A 20,371-nucleotide genomic window follows, 5' to 3' on the forward strand; every position below is an offset into this window, starting at 1 on the left:
CTTCAAAATGGCTTGCTTTTTCCCATAGACAGCTCTCTGATCTTAATGTTGACCTATGCTTTTTAACAACAAATGCAGTCTTCACCGGTGAAACTGAAGGCTAAAACCAAGCGTAGATGTTCAGAGCTATTTATTGTTTAAACAATCAATATAACCGGGCACACCTGGGAAACACCTGTCACTCACATGTTCCAATATGTTTGCTTGCGTACAAATTGGATGGTCCGATGGTGAAATGTTCTATGTTGTTTAACACATCTACATATAAATACCAGGAAACGAAAGCTGAAATTCTAAACTCGCTTCTCATATTAATTTCAGTCTACATAAAGAGCAAATGAATTGGCCTTGCCGTTCCAATAGTTTAGGAGGGGCCTGTATATATGAGTAGTAAAGTCTGTACTTGATTGCATTTGACTCCTAGTAGAAAACCACATTTAGATTTCAAACATTTTAAGTTCAATATACAATATCAGTAATTCTGAGAGTGTGGCATTTATGCACCTTGGCCCATGTCAGCTCTGCTTCTAGGTCACTAGGCATTCCTTCCACTGATGACCGACAAGTCAGTTCACTATCAACCGCTGCTAACCATTCTGTTAGACTTTTTAAGTCTTTTTTAAACTTTCTCAATAACTTCAAACTCTTTTCTAGTGCTTGCTTTCCTTCTGTCACCTGTACAGAAAATGAGAAACAGGTTAACTGAAAAACAATTGCATTTACAAGCCATCAACAAACTGCTGCTACATTTGAAATTAGCTGAAATATTAAATCAACAATATTATAGCAACAGTATTTAACATTATGTCAAGACAGAAGACACTAATGCAATTATATTAAACCAATAAAAAGACCAAATGACAAAGAATTTCATTTGCAAATGTCAATCCTACTCTTCTTTGAAAGTCCTAGAAATTTGACAGTGTAACTCTTAAGCCCTTACTGTGAGCTGTGTGTAATTTTAAAATAATTCTTACAGATAATTCAACACAGTCCAGGTTACCATGAGACTAACACCCTTATCTAGAGCAACTGATAATTATCTAATTTTTTATACAACTGAGTAGTTGAGGGTTAAGGCCCTTGCTCAAGGACCCAGCAATGGCAGCTTGGCGGTGCTGGGATTTAAACTTACGACCTTCCGATCAGAAGTCGAATATCCTAACCACTGAGCTACCACTTCCCAATATATTTTTATCATACATTTTCTTTCCCAGCCAAACCTTTTGTTTGCATAAACAAAACCAAAAAATTAAAACACCAAGTAATGAGGCATCCTAAAATGTTTTTCCTAATTTGTTAGGTAAAGATTTAGGACCAGTCATAATAAAATTATCAAAATGTTTGAGTCGGTTTTCTGTAATGCCACATTACATTACCTGTGAAGCATAGCCTTATCATACCTGTGCACCCAAGTCGTTGTATACCAGTTTAAGACTTGTCAAACGGTCATCCAGCTCTTTGGGTTGCTCTGTCTGCTGTCTCTGCACAATTTGTCTTCCTGTCTTAATTACCATCTCCACTTCTGATTTCACTTCACTTAGACTTTTATACAACTTCTGAAGAATAAAAATGTACAAGTTGTATTAAAATATTGATTTAGCATACTTAATTGGGAATTAATTGTAGTACATCTAAATCAGGAGAATGCAACACACTTTTGGAGTTAATCGATTAGGTTGAGCTTCTCACTATGGTGGACAATATGGATTTTTATGGAAAACAAACAAACAAATAAAAATGATGGGACAGAAATGTTAAAATAAAAACTATTTATTTATCCATTTATTTATTCATTCATTCCTCTGGTATGCTAATGAGCAATAGACTACTCACTCACTCACTCACTCACTACTCGCGTTGGTTAATCATATATACTCAGATCAATAAAACCGGCTCAAACCAGAACTCTAAAAATATGTGGCATTTGTGGAAGCTGGTGGTGATATTAGACTGAAGAGCTAAAATTTAATATCTATCAATTACTCAACAATTCATAATAACAAAAAAAGTTTCATCCTTTCATTAAAATACCCCCACAATACTTACAGTTCTGTCATCTGTCAGTTCATGTAATGTGTATTTTGATTAGACATTCTGTGCTTAGTCTATACACTTTTAGCTTCTCCTCCAAATACATTTTCAAGGAAAAAAGGATGATCAAGTAAATAATCTACTTCACTTACATTACTCCCACAACTAAGTCAAATCTGTAATGGAACTAATGATGACATATACTTAACGTATCACTAAAATAGCCCAAATTAAGTGCAAATCTAGGGTAAATCTAAGGTGCAAATCGGTCACCGATAGGCTGTAGCACTGGGCTCGAAACATCCCACAGTGTCACTACATACCATTTTCTATGTTTTAAGTACAACTTCTGGTGGTGCTATTGCACTCATTTTGTTGTCAGAAAATAAAGTAATCCTCTTTACATTTGTTGTCCTCAAATAATATAATATGGGTGCCAAAAACAAGTTATACTGAATTCTTTTGTAATTCTTGAAAGACAATGGGGGCTTAGGCTTGCTAAACCATTGATACAAGCTACGCCTAGCCCTCATCAAACTTTATACACTGCTTTTAAAGTAAATGATTACTACTGCCCTTTATGTTGTGTTATTAAAAGTAGCAGCCAATCATTTTTAAAGCAGCAGCATTAAAAATAAATTTTTCACATACTTTTCTACTGTGGTATTTTACACATATTGTCATATATGAAGAATATATTGAGAAGAGAAAGATGGTAGACAATTTCAGTGCCACAGCATAAAACATTCATACAGTAATGTACATAGTGAATGTACAAAGGGAACAAGAGACTACCTCGCCTTGACACACTAACACATGCTGAAATTATTTAATCTTGGCTACAGTCTGATGGAGTGTTTGTGAGACGAGGTCCAGATTGGGGGGTACGGGGAAAGACAAAAACATCCCTTATAATTGTATTTGGATTAATGTGAATAATAATAACAATAATAATAATAATAATAATAATAATAATAATAATAATAATAACAACAATAAAATCACCACCACCACCACCACCACCACCAATAATAATAATAATAATTTTTGCAACTCTATTTGATATATGTATTTTTTACATATTGCTTTCCCACAAAGTTCTACATACAAATTATTAGGTTGAATATGTAATCCTGTTCAGTGAACTCTGGGTAACTGCCTGGGCTGTGTGTTAACACCTGCATACACATGAAGATGTGTGTATGCAGACACATGTCAAGACCTGTAACACAATTTCAGATTGTGACCGTATGACGCTATCAAAATCCTTCATTAATGGCAGCAGTGCCCTTTTCAACCTTCCCACCATTTTCAGCTTTGGCTCCGAGTGATGGGGAACCCTGGAGTTTATACAGAGTTCATAGAACAGGGTTACATACGTAACCTAACATTCTATTTTACCCATCCTAGCCACTGAGGGTATGTTTTAACACCTGGATAACCTATAATAGTAGGTCACGAGGAACTAGCTCACTCCAAGAGTGACTGCGACTGGAAGAATGTTCAGATATGATTGCTGATTGGAAACCACTGAGTCCAACTCACCTCAGGCCAGGTCCTCAAAAGCCTAAAAAAGGGTAAGCTGAAGCCAAGTTGATGGATTAAGGTGGTGTTCACATAACACACAGGTGGTGTACTGCCCATTTCAAATACCCCCACAACATTTCAATGTGATTCAAATCTGGGCTTTGACTAGGCCATTCCATAACCATAATTCCATAATAATTCCATTTCTTGAAGGGTTTGAGCCATTCCTTGGTGGATTTGCTAGCATGTTGAGGATAATTATCCCGTTGAAAGGTCCACTTTTGGTTCACCTTCAGATTTTGGACAGATGGCCTCACATTATCTTCAAGCACTCTTAGATATGATGCAGAATTCCTAGTTGAATCAATGAATGTAAGCTGTCCAGTCCCTGAAGCAGAGAAGCAACCCCAATAACATTTCCACCACTGTGCTTCACAGTTGGTATGAGGTGCTTCTCCTGAAAAGGTGTCTTTGGTCAGCGCCAAACACGACTGCTGTTACTGTGGCTAAACAACTCTATCTTTGATTAATTTGTCCAGAGCACATTATTCCAAAATGCCTGGTCTTTGTCTATATGCTCATTGGCAAACTGTAGTCTTGCTCTAAATGTTCTTTTTAGACAGCAAAGGCTTTTGCCTGGCACACCTCACATGTAGGTCGACTTTGCGCAATCTCTTTCTGATTGTAGAATCTTGCACTTTTACACCAACAGTGGCAAGACTTACTAACAGATCCTGTGATGAAATTTTGGGGTTTTTGGAGACTTCTTTTTTCATCAGATGGTCTGCTCTCGGGCTGAATTTGCTGGGACAGCCAGTCCTGGACAAATTGGCAGTCATTTGAAATCTGCGCTACTTGTAAATGATTTTCCATACTGTGGGAATGATGCATTTCAAATAATTTGGAGAGCTTTTTAAACCCCTTGCCAGACATAGGCATCCACATACTTTTTTTCTGAAGGCCTTATAGAATTCTTTAAATCTAGGCATGATATAAACACTACATACCTCAATAACAAAGGGAACACCAGATATGAGAGGGGTATAAATAAGACAGGTTTTGCTGCACTCCCTGAGCAGGTTCTAATCACTGGCACCCAATCTTGAACACCTGATTCTAATTTTATGGATTTGAAGGTGTGATAAATGTAAAGGTGTACTTACTTTTTCCATGTGACTGATCTGTTTTTTGTTAAGTTAAATTGTGAAAATTACAACAAAATGTCAATCGCATTGTTTCCTTTATATATATATATATATATATATATATATATATATATATATATATATATATATATATAAATAAAAATAACTGGAAATGTTATGAATCGACCTGGAATTGGATTGGTGTCTGTATTGTCTCAATGCTCTATGAGGAGGATGGTTTGAGTGGCCAAAAAATCTCCAGGGATCACAGCTGGAGAATTGCAGAAGTTAGTTGTGTCTTGGGGTCAGAAAGTCTCCAAAACTACAATCCGAAGTCACCTACATCACCACAAGTTGTTTGGAAGGGTTTCAAGAAAAAAGCCTCTACTCTCATCCAAAAACAAACTCGAGCGTCTTCAGTGTGTCAGACACTACTGGAACTTCAAATGGGATCGGGTTCTATGGTCAGACGAAACCAAAATAGAGCTTTTTGGTAATAAACACAGAGGTGGATTTGACGCACACAGAGAGGTAGACATATGGGAAAAGTACCTCATGCCTACGGTTAAATATGGTGATGGTTCTTTAATGTTTTGGGGCTGTTTTTCTGTCAGAGGACCTGGACATTTGTTAGGATACATGGCATCATGGACTATCAAATATCAACAGATATTAAATGAAAACCTGACTGCCTCTGACTGAAAGCTTCAAATGGGCCGTGGTTGGATCTTCCAGCAGGACAATGATCAAAAACATACATTAAAATCAACACAAAAATGGTTTACTGACCACAAAATTAAGCTCCTGCCATGGCCAAATATATATATACATATATATATATATATATATATATATATATATATATATATATATATATTTATTTATTTATTTTTATTTATTTTTTTTGGATGGTAAGGGGTGCAAAATTATATGAGGGAAAGTCCTGATGACAGAGAGAGAAAGAGAGACAAAGAGAGAGAGAGAGTCCCCAGGAAAAGTCCTGAGAGAATAATCGTGAGCTTAATCAGACATGCCACGTCTGCCAAGCCCTATCCTAACAGCAGGTGATGTGATTCTTAAGAAATCTTGAGAGCTACAGTGGATATAAAATTCTACACAATGTTCACACACCCTGTTGAAATGAAGTTTTTGTGAAGTAAAAAAAAAAGAAGAAACTAAGATAAATAATGTCAGAACTTTATCCACCCTCAATATGAAATAACAACATATAAAGATTAAGTGAAAAGAAATCAGAAACATTTACAGGGGGAAAAAAAAAAACTTACAATAACGTAGTTGCATAAGTGTGCACACCCCTTAACTAATATTTTGTTAAAGGACCTTTGGATTTTATTAAACCACTTAGTCTTTTTAGTTAAGAGTCTATCAGCATGGCACATCTTGACTTGGCAATATTTTCCCACTCTTTCTTGCAAAAACATTCTAGATCCATCAAACTGTAACGGCTCCTGCACAGCCCACTTCAAGTCACCCCACAGATTTTTAGTAGGATTCAATTCTGGGCTCTTGCTAGGCCATTTAAAAACATTTCTTGTGGTTAAGCCATTCCTTTGTTGATTTTGATGTATGCTTTGGGTCACTGTTGTCCTGAAAGGTGAAAATATGTTTCATCATCAGCTTACTAGCAGATAGCTGAAGGTTTTGAATTAAAATCGACTGGTATTTGTAGCTATTCATGATTCCCTCCACTTTGGTAAAAGCCGAAGTTTCAACTGAAAAAAGCAGCCCTAAAGCATGATGCTCCCACTACCATGCTTCAACGTGGGTATGGTGTTCTTTTGGTGATGTGCTTTTTTGCACCAAACAAACTGTTTGGAATTATGGAATTATTATATATTTTAAAATAGGTCTCATCAGACCATAACACAGTTTGCCACATGGTTTGGGGTGATTTAGTTGCGCTTGGATGGTTTTTTTTGTGAGAAAAGGCTTTCATCAAGTCACCCTACCCCAAAGACCAGACATATGAACCAGAACTAGAAACAGAAGATACGACCACATCACCCCAATCTTATCCACACTGCACTGGCTCCCAGTGAAATCTCGCATTGATTATAAAATACTATTATTCACTTATAAAGCACTAAACAGTCTCACGCCACAGTATCTAAGCGACCTTTTGGTTTTCTATGATCCGCCACGCCTACTTAGATCAAAAGATGCAGGCTATTTGACAGTACCTCGAATAGCGAAGGCTACAGCAGGGGGAAGAGCTTTCTCTAACAAAGCCCCACAGTTATGGAACAGTCTTCCAATTAGTGTACAGGACCCAGACACAGTCTCAGTGTTTAAGTCTAGGCTTAAAACGTATTTGTTTACTCAAGCCTACCCTGACTAGACTTTATGTTACGCTAAGCACAGTCCTAACAATCTCTTCTCTCCCTCTCTCCTTCTGCCGAGCCACACACGATTTTATGGAGATACTAGAGATCCTGATCCTCTCTGATCTCCGGACCTGCCTGATCCGTTTCGGATGTCCTGCCTCTGGATGGAGCTCTCATCTACTCCAATTCCAAACTGCTGGGACTACGGCTGCTTCTAAGGTCAAACAGACTACATATAAACCATAATGAACTTTTTCACACTATCTGTTGTTACCCAGATGAGGATGGGTTCCCTTCTGAGTCTGGTTCCTCTCAAGGTTTCTTCCGCTTAACATCTTAGGGAGTTTTTCCTTGCCACCGTCACCACCGGCTTGCTCAATTGGGATAAATTCACACATTTAAAATTTGTATACCATGTTTATATGTTTCTGTAAAGCTGCTTGGAGACAATGTCTATTGTAAAAAGTGCTATACAAATAAAATTGAATTGAATGTGAAGAATAGGAAAAACTGTTGTCACATGCACAGAGTAATCAGTACTTGTCAGATATTCCTGCAGCTCCTTTAATGTTGCTGTAGGTCTCTGGGCAGCCTCCCTAGTAAGATTTTGTCTTCTCCTTGTATAAATTTTGGAGGGACATCCTATTCTTAGTGATGTCACTGTGGTGCGCCATTTTCTCTATTTGTTTATGATGGCCTTCACTGTGTTCCATGGTACATTTAATGTTTTGGAAATTCTTTTATACCCCTCTGTTGACTGATTCCTTTAGACTTTATGCTTTGTAAGCTCGTTGCGTACCATGGCTTCAGCAGTCTGATGAAAATATGAAGAACATCCTACAGAAACAGCTGGTTTTTATTTGGGGTTAATCCGAATAATTTAATTTACAGCTGTATGATAATTACTTTTGAACATGAGATTGAATGTGTGGTAAATTTTCTGAATACAGCCATATCACCAGTTATGAAATGGTATGCACCTTATTGTTAAGTTTTTTATTCTTCCCTAAAATGTTTCTGATTGTTTTCTCTTAATTTTTTACACACTGTAATTTTATTTTATTGAGGGTGGAAAAAGTTATGACATGATTTATCTTTTTGCCTTGGTAACAAAGCTGTCAAGAGACTCAAGAGACAAATTACAGATAATGGGCTCCATTCTTTTTGTCACTTAACAAATCTGAGAAAAAAAATGATGCCTGTAACTAATTGTGGAAATCCAAACAGGCTGATGCAGCTCCTGAGAACTGGATTAGCACTGCCAGATTGAAATAACCTGTTTTGTCTTGGAAAGGGTGGATATCTCAAGATTCGAACCCACGATCAGTTAACGATTAGTTAATGCCTTTAAGAGTTTACATTTTTTTTCTAGTATACACTGTAGTTTATTACTGCTCAATTTACTGGTTCCCTGGTGGACTAGTGGCTAGCATGCGACGCTCTCACGCCCGGGGCCGGGTTTCAAGTCCTGGTCAGGGAGCCAAGCCCAGCCACTGGAGGATTGAACGAGCCAGTGCACTCTCAATGGCGGTCCCGAGGCCGGAAAATGGAGCTGGCTACATCAGGAAGGGTACCCGGCATAAAACTTGTGCCAGAATTAAAATGCGGATGGGTGATCTATTTTGCAGGGTTGCGTATGCAACAACAGCTTTGAAGAAGGGACAAATTCAACATCAATATCCAGTAGTATATCAAACAGACAACAGTCCAATCCAGCTAAATCAGGAACACACAAATGAAAAAAGGCCCTTGGTTCAAATACAAAAGACTGGGTTGGAGGAAGGAATGAACAAACAAACAAACAAATACACGCAGGGATAGATAAAGTTAAAGAAACAGTCTACAAAAATACTGTATATAAAATGTCAAATAAATAAATAAATAAATAAATATTGTTTTGGCATTTCTGTCCCATTTGTTTGTTTATATATTCATCTATCTATGTATTTAATTAATTATTAAATATGAATGATTCATTATGAATATTAGATGCTGATATTAAAATATTTTTATTTGGTAATTAATTACAAAATTAATCAATCAATTAAGTCCCTTATTGTCATCCATATCCACACATGTGAGCATACCATTTTAACAACCTTACACATGCGTGTATGGCAAGTATATGTGCTGTCAGAATATAAAATATTTTTTAATTACTATTTAACAGATGTCCTCTAGACTAGACTTCACATAACAGCCATAAATGTGTAAAGATGCAAATAATTTAAAATTGATAAAGATACAGAAAGCATATAATACCCACCATGCATTGCTCCAATTGGGACTGCACCACATCCTGCTCTACACTGTGGATGCTTAGCACCCCCAGTTCACCCTTCACCTCTTCCAATACACGTTCACATTCTTTCAACCTCTGATCAAAGTTGGCTGGCTTTTGGAAAAGTCGAAACTTTGCTTTCACCTCCAATAATTTAGCCTTACAAAGAATCCAAAAACAATGGTTAACAGTGGTTAATTTCAATTTAAGCTCTTTATTATTTAATTAATTATGTGAATTAATTTATGTTATATCTCTTTGTTTGTCTGTCTAAATAATGACCTTGTTTCCTCTGTTTCAATCTTTTATTTTTGCTTGTTTTCACTCCTGTACTGGGTTAAAAAAATCAGCTTTCAATCAATTTTATCAGCTGGATGTAACAGCATTAGAAACATAATTAGGGTTTCTTTTTTTACGCTAGCAACACATACCTGTACCTGTTATTTATATATTTAAGATTTACTTCTTACTATCAGCTATTGCTTCCAATGTGAACTTATATGTGAACAAGTGACTTCAAAATATTGACTTTTTTTTAATTCTATAACTATTATTATTAAATATTTCATAACTACATTTATTACCCTTGGTTAATGCATTAAAGAATTATTTTTAAAGAATATAGTCAGTGGTAGCTGTGAAGGAACTTCTCTCCCATGCCTGCAGCGCTACGGCACGCTCTACAGTGCCTCATGCGTTTATCTTTTGATTCATGTCATGTCTCCACCCATGTCCCATCATTGGTTGTCTCCCTCATGTGTCTTGATTACTTGCATCTGGTTTCAGTTTGCCCCTTGATTTGTGTTTGTATTTAAACCTGCATGTTTCTGTGTGAAGTAATGTTCAGTGTCCACCTGCCTGACTTTGCAGAGCCTTTGTTTCATGTCGTTATACTCCAATTATTGACGTAGTTCCATTTGCTTGTTTATGTATTTGTTCAGAATGCATATTTATAAAATCTAGATGTCTTGACCAAAGCGTAGACATGTCTATGTAACCATTTGTGGTGTTTAGTCAGATTATACAAAACATGTTTTGGGTAACTAACATTTATAACCAGGTTGGCAAATGTAACTGCCTGTAACTTTTGTGCTGGACCAAATCCTACAAAAAGCTTTTTTTTAAATTCTGCATGATAAACTTTATAGATATGTTTATAGATATGTTCTTGCACCATCAAGAACCTATATAGAAGATAGTAAACTGAAACTGATGCAGTACCATATGTTTCATTTAAAGTTCAGTAAGGCAGATATCATGTTAAGCTTCACTTATTTATCAGCATTTTCTTTTGCTTGTGTGTCTATTTTAATGTGAAATTTGAAAACAGAAAAGTGTATAATGCTCACATATGTAGCATCAATCTCAGTGACCATTTTTTCTGATGCATCTTCACTGGTCTGTTTCTTCATGCCATCTAGAGTCACTTCATGACCACTCAGTTCAGCCTGAATTTTCTATAGTAAAAATAAAAGATATTAAAAATGCAGTTTAAAACGTTTGCTTTAAGCCACAGCATATTTACATATTTTCTGAAAGTCTTGGTTCAAGTTATAGAAAGTTACAAGTTACGCTGAGTAATATGCAAACCTGAGCTTCCTGAGGTATCTGAGCAGCGTCTATACCATCTGCAAGATATGCAGTCAAATGCCGATCAGTTGTCTTTAGAGAATCTTGGATTAGACGCAGAGTTTTGTCATTCTTGTTCGCCCACTGTAAGCTCTTCTCTAGATGTTGTCGCATTTGTAACGCCTGTTGTAGTAAAGGATAATATAGTGATAGATAATGTATAACAATTTTTTTTTTATTACATCATAAATCATGTTTCAGACAAAAATAAATGCTGGCTGTCAAGTATTACTTGCAAAAACATTACCAATTGCAACAATCAAGGTATCTAGAATAAATATATCAGATTTTTCAAGATGCTTTGAAACACCCATAGAAACCAAGATTTATTCATGTGTTTAAACTTTAAAATAACAGTTACGTTGTATTGTCAAACACATACCCTTTGCATGAGTTCATCCCAGCGAATGTTGTAATTTTCCACCTTCTTATGAATGAGCTCATCAAGGACTCCTCCATCCATAAGGGTCTGGGACAACTCACGTATTTGGCTACGATTATATTCAGGATGTTCTTTTATTATGGTATCTATGGACTGGAACAAAAAAAAAAAAAAAAAAAAAAGACGAACATACAGTCTGGTAAAAATAAATACACCCAATTTAAATGGTTGGATTTTTAAACATATTTGATCATCTTTGAAACAGTGCCTATTAATAAAGTTGATATATTTGAAGAAAAAAAAACAAGGCAAATGGGCTTTTTCAATCATTTATTTTTTCAATCAGAAATATCAATAGATGTGATATTCTTCTGTGGAAAAAGTAAGTACACCCTTAGCCTCAGAAGCAAGTATTACCCCCTTTAGCAGAAATAACTTCTTGTAGGCATTTTGCATAATTGTCCACCAGTCTCTGACATCAGCTTGCCGGGATTATTATTATTATTATTATATTCTTTCAGTTGCAGGATGTTTGAGAGTTTTCTTGCATGTACAAATCCCCCCACAATATTTCAAATCTGTGCTTTGACTAGACCATTCCATAACCCTAGAGTTCTTTTTTAGCCATTCCTTGGTGGATTTGCTAGTGTGCTTAGGATCATTAACCTGTTTATTATTATTCCAAAAGTGTTTGCCTAAATGCTCGTTGGCAAACTGCGGTCTTGCAAAGGTTTTTTCCTGGCACGCCTTACATGCAGGTCAAATTTGTGCAATCTCTTTCTGACTGTAGAAGCATGCACTAGCAGCTGCAAGACTTACTAGCAGATGCTGTGATGAAATTCTGGGGTTCTTGGAAACTTGTTTTTGCATCAGACGGTCTGCTCTTGGGCTGACTTTGCTGGGACGCTCAGTTCCTGGATAACGTGGCAGTCATTTAAAATCTGCACCATTTGCAGATTATTTTCCTTACAGCAGAATGATGTTTTTCAAATAATTTGGAAATCTTTTTAAATCCCTTGCCAGACGCATAGGCATCCACAAACATTTAGATCTTAGTATGATGACACCACTACACGACACTAGATATGAGAGGGGTACAAATAAGACAGGTTCCACCTGCGCTCCCTAAGCAGCTTGTAATCACTGGCACCCAATCTTGAATTAAATTTATGGATTTGAAGGTGTGATAAATGTAGGGGTGTACTTACTTTTTCCATGTGATGGATCTGGTTTTTTGTTAAGTTAAATTGTAAAAATTACTACAAAATGTCAATGTTATGTGTCATTTGATAGAGCGTATCAACGTTATTAATACGCATTTCAAAGAGGATCAAAAGTTTGCTTGTCCAAATGTCAAAAAATCCAACAATTTCCATGTTGTGTACTTATTTTTTCACATGACTGTATACAGTATATATATACGTACATACACACACTTATATACATATATACATACATACACACACACACACACACATATGTATGTATATATATGAGTCCAACTACTTACAGCCATAGCCTCAGCTATTTTGTCTGCACCTCCTTGAAAGTTCTCAATCTCATTAAGTTTCTGTTCTAGTAGATCCATCCAAGTATTTTCCTGTTCCAAGTAGCACAGCAATTCACACCAGCAAGCCCACACCTCCTGCAATTGATACAAATGGAATGATGCATTAGGTTGGATGATCTTTGTAGATGAATGGTGGAATTTTTATATTTACAGCAGTTAGATTACCTCTAATGTCTTGTATTTCCCATCAAGCCGACTACACAGCCGCTGGTAGTTGGAAGTCAAAACATCTAGTTCTGCCTTTAGGGCCTCGTGTGCTGTGGGTGGAGCCTTTGCAATAAAACTGGTGACTTTATCTTCCAGAAGGCTTACCTTTATTTCTTTCTGATGGATTTCTTCTTGAGCTCTCTGGGTGTTGATCAATGGAGTGAAATAACACACATACGAGACATTCAGGGTATTTTTTTTGTTCTGCATTTGGTTTCACAAACTCTCTCTGATGTTAAAGAACTTTAAAAGACAGGCATAATTTTGCTTCCTGCAGCAAAGAATTGAATGTTAAGGTGTTACACTGTCTAGGTATTTTGGATGTACAGTACTGTGAAAAAGTATTTGCCCCATTATGATTTCTTCTGTTTTTGTGTATGCCATACTGTTTCAGAAATTAAACAAAATCCAAGATAGAACAAAGGCAACCTGAGTAAACACAAAATACAGTTTTTAATTGATAATGTTATTTATTGAAGCAAAAAAGTTATCCAGTACCAACTGTGTGAAAATGTATTTGCCCCCGTAGTCACTGATTCCCCAAATCTGTGAAACTAAATTCATACTGGGGTTCAGCTTGACTTGACACAACCAGACTTGACACAACCAGATTACTGCAAACCCTGTTCAATTAAAATCAACACTTTAATAGAACTTTCTCCAACAGCATGAAGTTGGATAAAAGGTCTTACCCAGTAACACACTATGCCAGAATTGAAAGAAATTCCAGAAATGATGCGATAGAACTAAAATTGATTGAAATACATAAGTCTTGGAAGGGTTACAAAGCTATTTCAAAGGCTCTGGGACTCCAAAGAACGACAGTGAGAGCCATTATCTCCAAATGGAAAAACACAGTACAGTACATAAGTGAACCTTCCAAAATTCCTCCAAGAGCACAGCAACTACTCATCCAGCAAGTCACAAAAGAACCAAGGACAACATCAAAGCACCAAAGGCCTCTCTCGCATAAATAAAGGTCACTGTTCATGACTCCACTATCAGATAGACACTGGGCAAAAATGGCATCCGTGGAAGAGGGCCAAGGCAAAAACCACTGCTAACACATTAAGGCTAGTCTGAATTTTGCCAAAATACAAATTGATGATCCTCAAACCTTTTGGGAGAATGTTCTGTGGATTGATGAGTAGAAAGTGGAACTGTTTGGAAGACAGGGGTCCCATTACATCTGGCATAAACCAAACACAGAATTCCACAAAAAGAACATCATACCTACAGTCAAGCATGGTGGTGGCAATGTGATGGTGTGGGGATGCTTTGCTGCTTCAGGGCCTGGACAACTTGTAATAATTGAGCGAAACATGAATTCTGATTTCTACCATAAAACCTAAAGGAGAATGTCGGTCTTTAAATCTGTAAGTTGAAACTCAAGCGCAACTGGATTATGCAGCAAGACAATCAGTATGTTTACATGGACAACAATAATCCAATATTAACCCGATTAAGACGATACGCTGATTAAGAAACTACCATGTAAGTAGCAATTATTGATTACCTTAATCCGACTAAAGTCATACTCGAAGTAAATACAAATGGAATTAAGACGTGTGGAGTATTCCTGTTTTAGTCGCATTATGGAAGCGCATTATAGACATGTACACACTTTAATCACACTATTAACGTCGTGTGGGAGTTTTCGCCGCATATTGTGACAGGATACGTACACACACGGCAGCGCTCAACCGTTTTACGGTAAACAAGAGAGCACGGCTGCGTCCCAAACAGAGTACTAACCTGCTATATAGTAGGCGAAATACATGCATCTCAGCTGCTATACAGTAGGTAAGTATGCGGTTTGGGACACAGCCCACGGCATGACAATTAGCATGACAAATAATTAACCGCACTTGAAGCTTTCATGAAATTAAAAATAAAAACACCCAAAACTGTATACGGTACCATAACGAAGACAAACTGTATGTTGATACATGAAATTCTGGAGGGAACGTCGGACAGCGTGGCGCGGTGACGTAATGACGTGTGCTGTTAATCGGTCTATGTTCTAGAACATGTGAAACAGTAACATGAAAGGAAATATTATAAAAGCGACTCATGTAAACACCTTAATCACAATATTGTCTTATTCAGAATACGGTCAATAATTAGATTACTGTGTCCATGTAAACATAGTCAATGATCCAAAGCATAGGAATAAGTCCTAGTCCTAGATGTAAGTGAAAGACTGATCTCCAGTTATTGGAAGTATTTGGGTGCAGTTATTGCTGCTAAAGATGGCACAACCAATGAAATCAATGAAAAAAATAAAAAATAAAAACTGTATCGTGTGTTTACTCAGGTTGCCTTTGTTTTGTGTTGTATTTCGTTTGAAGATCTAAAACTATTTAGTATGAGATATACACAAAAACTGAAGAAATCAGGATGGGGCAAATACTTTTTCACAGCACAGCACACCCTGTACACAGAAATGTATTTCTCACAGTTATATCCGCCTATATATTGGCACAACTGAACAAGCAAACTTATATTCCTTGTTAATTCCAACTTTTTTGTAATATACTGTACAAATAAATGTGTACGTAAGACATTTCAAATCACACAGCAAATTATTAGGAACTACTAGTTTATCATCTTTGACTGGACTGCAATGGTGCGTTATACCTAAACACCTAAGCAACATTTATTTTATTTAAACTTACGTTTTTAAATATATGACAATTAAGATAATTTGGCACTGAGTAGCATCTGAATGTGTATATCAAGGTGCTATTAAAGGAAGATCATTTTGGTGAATGGAGAATTTAAACAAAGACAAAAGATTACGGTTCCTCAAAAAAAAACCTTAACATTGTTATAAGGAACAATTAAACTGTTTTCGGAAATCAACAGTGAAAAAGTCAGGCTTTCAGTTTGAAAAACACAAACCTTAAGTTCTTCCACTGCTGTATGGAGTTCTTCAGGTGTTTTATAATGGAAATCACGCTCCAAGTAATCTTCTTCTGCTTGTGTAATCCACTCTTGCATCTCTTGCATCTCCTTCTTCAAACTCACTGTCATATCCAGTCCACCTTTCAAGGCAGATTTCTTCGCATATGCCTAAAAAGAAACCCACAAATAGACGATAGCAATCCATTTCATAGAACACAATATCATCAGGTAGACACACTTAAAATCCTTTAATGGATGTATTTTTGCTTTTTATCATGTACAAAATCAGAACTTTTATTAGGACTGCGAATTATTACCTGTTTGCAAATTAGTTCCCACTGAGAATTGAGATCATCAAGAAGCTTCTGTATTTTGATAGCAAATGCTGGCTCTGCTTCCTTCTTCAAGACCTGTCCAACCTCATTGATGCCATTAAGACTAGGTTGGACAGTGTGAATGTCATTAACTAAGGCCTGGCAAATAAAAAAAAATAAGTTGTTTTTTTTTTTTTAAAAAAACAATCAGCCAGTCAGTCAGTAAGTCTATCCATCCATTTGCTTTTATCGTACCATTTTGTCAACACAGATATTAAATAATTAAAGACTCACCGTGCACTGTTCTAGCTGCTTCTCAAGAGCCTCTGAATCTCCTAATGCTGGCCACTCCTCATTCAGAAAAACATCAACCTCGGCCATCCACTTCTGCAGGGTATTTGTGTCATTCTAATTGTAAAACATATTTTATTTGCAGGTAGGTGTTTTACTTTTTTTCTGTACATATGTGATGCCATTACTTGGTTAATACTGACATTGTTAGAGTTGGTTAAAATCATCATAAAATCAGGGCACAAGGCAGGAGACACCCTGGACAGGGTGCCAACCCATTGCACACACATTCACACACCCAATTTTTCCTGGTCACTGTCACCTCTGGCTTGCTCATTAGGGATAAATTCATACATTTAAAATGTATTTCCTGGTATTTCTGTAAAGCTGCTTTTGGACAATGTCCACTGTTAAAAGCACTATACAAACAAAACTGAATTGAAAGGAGTTTAGCGCTGTCATGAGAGAAAACTTTCAAATGTTTTTAACATGACGAGATTGGTTGGCTGTAGATTGTGCCTTAAATGCATAAACATGTCATATTTCTCAATAATTGTACAGATCAGGCGATGATTTTATATACAGTAGAATATTTTTTCAAACCCCCTGAAACTACTGTGCAGGACATTATTTTTTATGCGCGGCAAATGCCCGACTTCAGATTGTGTCATGCCGCTCACTGGCACTGAGCCCGTGCTGCATGGTTGTGCTGGATAACGCAGTTTCTTCTTGCTTTTGAGCGAAGTATGTCTCAACTACGCAAAATTCTGACATAAGCCCATTTTGTGCAAAATCTGCTTATGTGAGGATCAGTATTATGTCAAATGCCTTTGTCTGAATACTAGCATCCATTTGAAGTCTACAAAAGGTTGTCGCCCTTTTGAACATTCATTATTTGTCAGCAGATCTTTAAAAAGAAATTAAAAACAGAAAAATGTTGACTGCATAAGTATTCGACCCCTTCAGACTAGTACTTCAGTAGAACCATCTTTTGCTGCAATAACAGCTTCAAGTCGGTTGGAGTAAGTTCAACCCAGCTTTGCACACTGTTTGGGAGTGATTTTTGCCCATTCTTCCTGCCAAATTTGCTACAGGTTCTTCGGGTTGGTTGGATGTTGTTTGTTGACTGCAAAAACGCTTCCCCAGAGCATGATGCTGCCACCACCATATTTCACTGTAGGCATGTTGTTAACTGAAGTGTGGCCTGCGTTAAGTTGGTGCCACACGTAACTCATTGAAATATATCTCTTGATCTTTGTCTCATCGTACCAAAAAGCACATTCATTTTTGTGCTTTCATATGGCTCATCTTGAACAACAGTTTCTTTCTAGCCACCCTCCCATACAGTCCTCAATTATGCAGAGCTCTTGAAATAGTTGTCCTTGTGTATGTCATTCCACTCTCATCCACTGCATTCTGTAACTGCTTCAGAGTGACTGCTGGCCTCATTTTGATTTCCTTCATCATTCTCCGTCTTGTTTCTGTGCTGAGTTTTGAAGAACAGCCTTTTCTAGGTAGTGCTTGGATGGTGTGATGCAACTCCCTCACTATTGATCCAGCAGTGCTTTCCTTCCTCAGAATGACCCTTTGCCTTTATCATTCCTTTCCTTCAGACTGAGAGTTGCTTGAATGACAGTTCAACTGAGGTGGTTTTTGAACAGAAAAAGGGAGCTGTTTTAATATTTAACAGTAAAGGTCCATTATAAGTCTCCATCTTTCATCTGGAGCTTCCAAAACCTGGGGGTTGAATACTTATGCAAGCAACAATTTTTTATTTATTTTTTTTACTTTTTGACTTCCTTTGAAATACTTGCTGACCAATAATAAATTTTCACTTTGAAAATTCATTGAAAGAGAACATGACTTCGCAATAAAAATACTGATGGGAAGAACATGTGTATTTATAGTTTGTTAGCAGACAAATCTGATCAATTCCAGGATTTTTTTGGAAACCCTACCTCAGACACCTCTACACAAAAACATTTAGGCAATTTCGGGGCATGAACTACACACAGGTATTTTGCATGATCTGAATGGAATGTATAAATAAATATAAATATGAAATAATAACTTAAATAAACTTAAACATCTGTGTACGATGTCTCTGACGATGACCAACTTTCTCTGTGTAACTACGAACACAAAATTTGGGCTTAAGACACAAATTCTTAATATGGCCCACTTTATGTGATGTAGGCAATGAACGAAATTATTACATTGTATCTATAGATCTAAAAGATTTATGTTTACATTTTAACTGCAATGGTGCATATACTGTTGTTCCATTTCTAAAAATGTGGACCTGTGTACTGTAAAAGTGGATGGATGCTTTTGCCTATGAGAGCTACTGTGGATATTGGACTCAATATCTTCCAGCTGCTAGGTTTCTGGGAACTGATACATTTACTAAGTAGATCTGTATGTGAACAGGGGGATTTGTTTGTTTCTGTTTTTTAAGCTCATCAAATAAAAACTATCTATGCATTAACATTTGCATAAGGAATGCTACTCTTTAAAAAGAAGAATACCGGTAGTCTGCTGTAATGGTTGTCTTTACTTCTTTTCACGGCAAAAATCAATAAATTATGTAATTTGGTCATGGATGCCCAAACTTTTGCATACTACTGTAACTTACTCTCTACTGAGGTTCATGGACTCACAACAAATTGAAATTACGCCAGAGATCTGAATAATGATGTGTGTTAACTATGCTTGCATAATTCAAATCTGACTACAGCCCTGCTCATTGTCCTTATTGTGCTCATTGCATTTTGTACATTTTCTGATCAGTTTTCCTATTTATGTCCTTGTGTGTCCTAGTTCCAGAATGAAAACGTACCATGCTATGGTTTGTTTAGTCTGAACCTTGTTTCCCTTGGCATTCCTAGTTCCTTGTTTAGTGTTCCTAGTCAGATTTCCTGATTTTGACTTGCACTTGTTTTTCTCGTCTCTGACATGGATTATCCTTGTGTTTCGCTATCTGCCTGCTCTCTGGCCCTGATCATTTTTGGATTGCCCTAAATAAACATAATAGTGTTTACACACCTTTGTCCTGCTTATCAACCACACTGTACATTACTGAAGACTCCACTGTCTAAGGATGCAGTGAATAAGTGTGGATGGTGTGAGAGTTCTCTGTCTGGTAAGCCATGTACACTCTCTCTTTCTATGTCAGACATGCTAAAGAAACAATTATCTAAACGCTTACCTGGAACTGCTGTAGCTTGACCATGTGTTCCTGCAATTTTTGCACGCTTTCTCTTAGTTGTTCACACAGATGTCTCCAGCAGGCCATCATACTGTCCATCTCAATGTGATACCTTTGAGATAACTCAGGGGGAGCTTTCTGGAACACCTGTTCAGCCATCTTATTAAGATCATCCTTTTTACTCTGGTGCTCTTGTTGTGCTGCTTGAATTGCCTGAAAAATAACATTGCTAAATTAATGCACTGGTTGTTTCCAGTTCCATTTTAGACAGATTTTTACTGCTCCAACTTCAACATACACAATGCAGAGATTACTATTTTACATTTGTTTTCTCACTTATCTTATTCTTGTACAGTTGCAATCAAAATTATTCAACCCCCATTGCAAATCAGGTTTATTGTCAAAATTTATATACTTTCAGCTGTTTGCAACGAACAAATCAAACAAAAGCAATTGAAATGCAAGGAATGCTTCAAGTGGTTTCCCCAAATTCAACTGAAAAGGCAACTTTTAATGATTTCAAGGGCTTCT

General features: G+C 36.7%; 1 protein-coding gene across 8 annotated transcripts in view; it reads right to left on the reverse strand.

The window, feature by feature from the left end:
- Nucleotides 1–20,371, reverse strand: part of dmd (dystrophin) — a 252,578-nt gene that overhangs the window by 165,714 nt on the left and 66,493 nt on the right. For all 8 annotated transcript variants that reach the window (XR_008384779.1, XM_053615384.1, XM_053615383.1 and 5 more), the window contains 12 exons: nt 19,841–20,053; nt 16,636–16,749; nt 16,345–16,500; nt 16,025–16,195; nt 13,079–13,261; nt 12,854–12,988; nt 11,344–11,496; nt 10,923–11,084; nt 10,682–10,789; nt 9,318–9,491; nt 1,404–1,559; nt 505–675 (listed from right to left, as the gene is read on the reverse strand). Coding sequence is in view for 7 of the 8 variants with exons in the window: in XM_053615384.1 (XP_053471359.1) it covers nt 505–675; nt 1,404–1,559; nt 9,318–9,491; nt 10,682–10,789; nt 10,923–11,084; nt 11,344–11,496; nt 12,854–12,988; nt 13,079–13,261; nt 16,025–16,195; nt 16,345–16,500; nt 16,636–16,749; nt 19,841–20,053 (1,896 nt within the window). In the remaining variant the exon portion in view is untranslated. The remainder of the gene's footprint in view (nt 1–504; nt 676–1,403; nt 1,560–9,317; nt 9,492–10,681; nt 10,790–10,922; nt 11,085–11,343; nt 11,497–12,853; nt 12,989–13,078; nt 13,262–16,024; nt 16,196–16,344; nt 16,501–16,635; nt 16,750–19,840; nt 20,054–20,371) is intronic.

This window comes from Ictalurus furcatus, chromosome 26, assembly GCF_023375685.1.
Source record: "Ictalurus furcatus strain D&B chromosome 26, Billie_1.0, whole genome shotgun sequence".
Classification (NCBI taxonomy): Eukaryota; Metazoa; Chordata; class Actinopteri; order Siluriformes; family Ictaluridae; genus Ictalurus; species Ictalurus furcatus.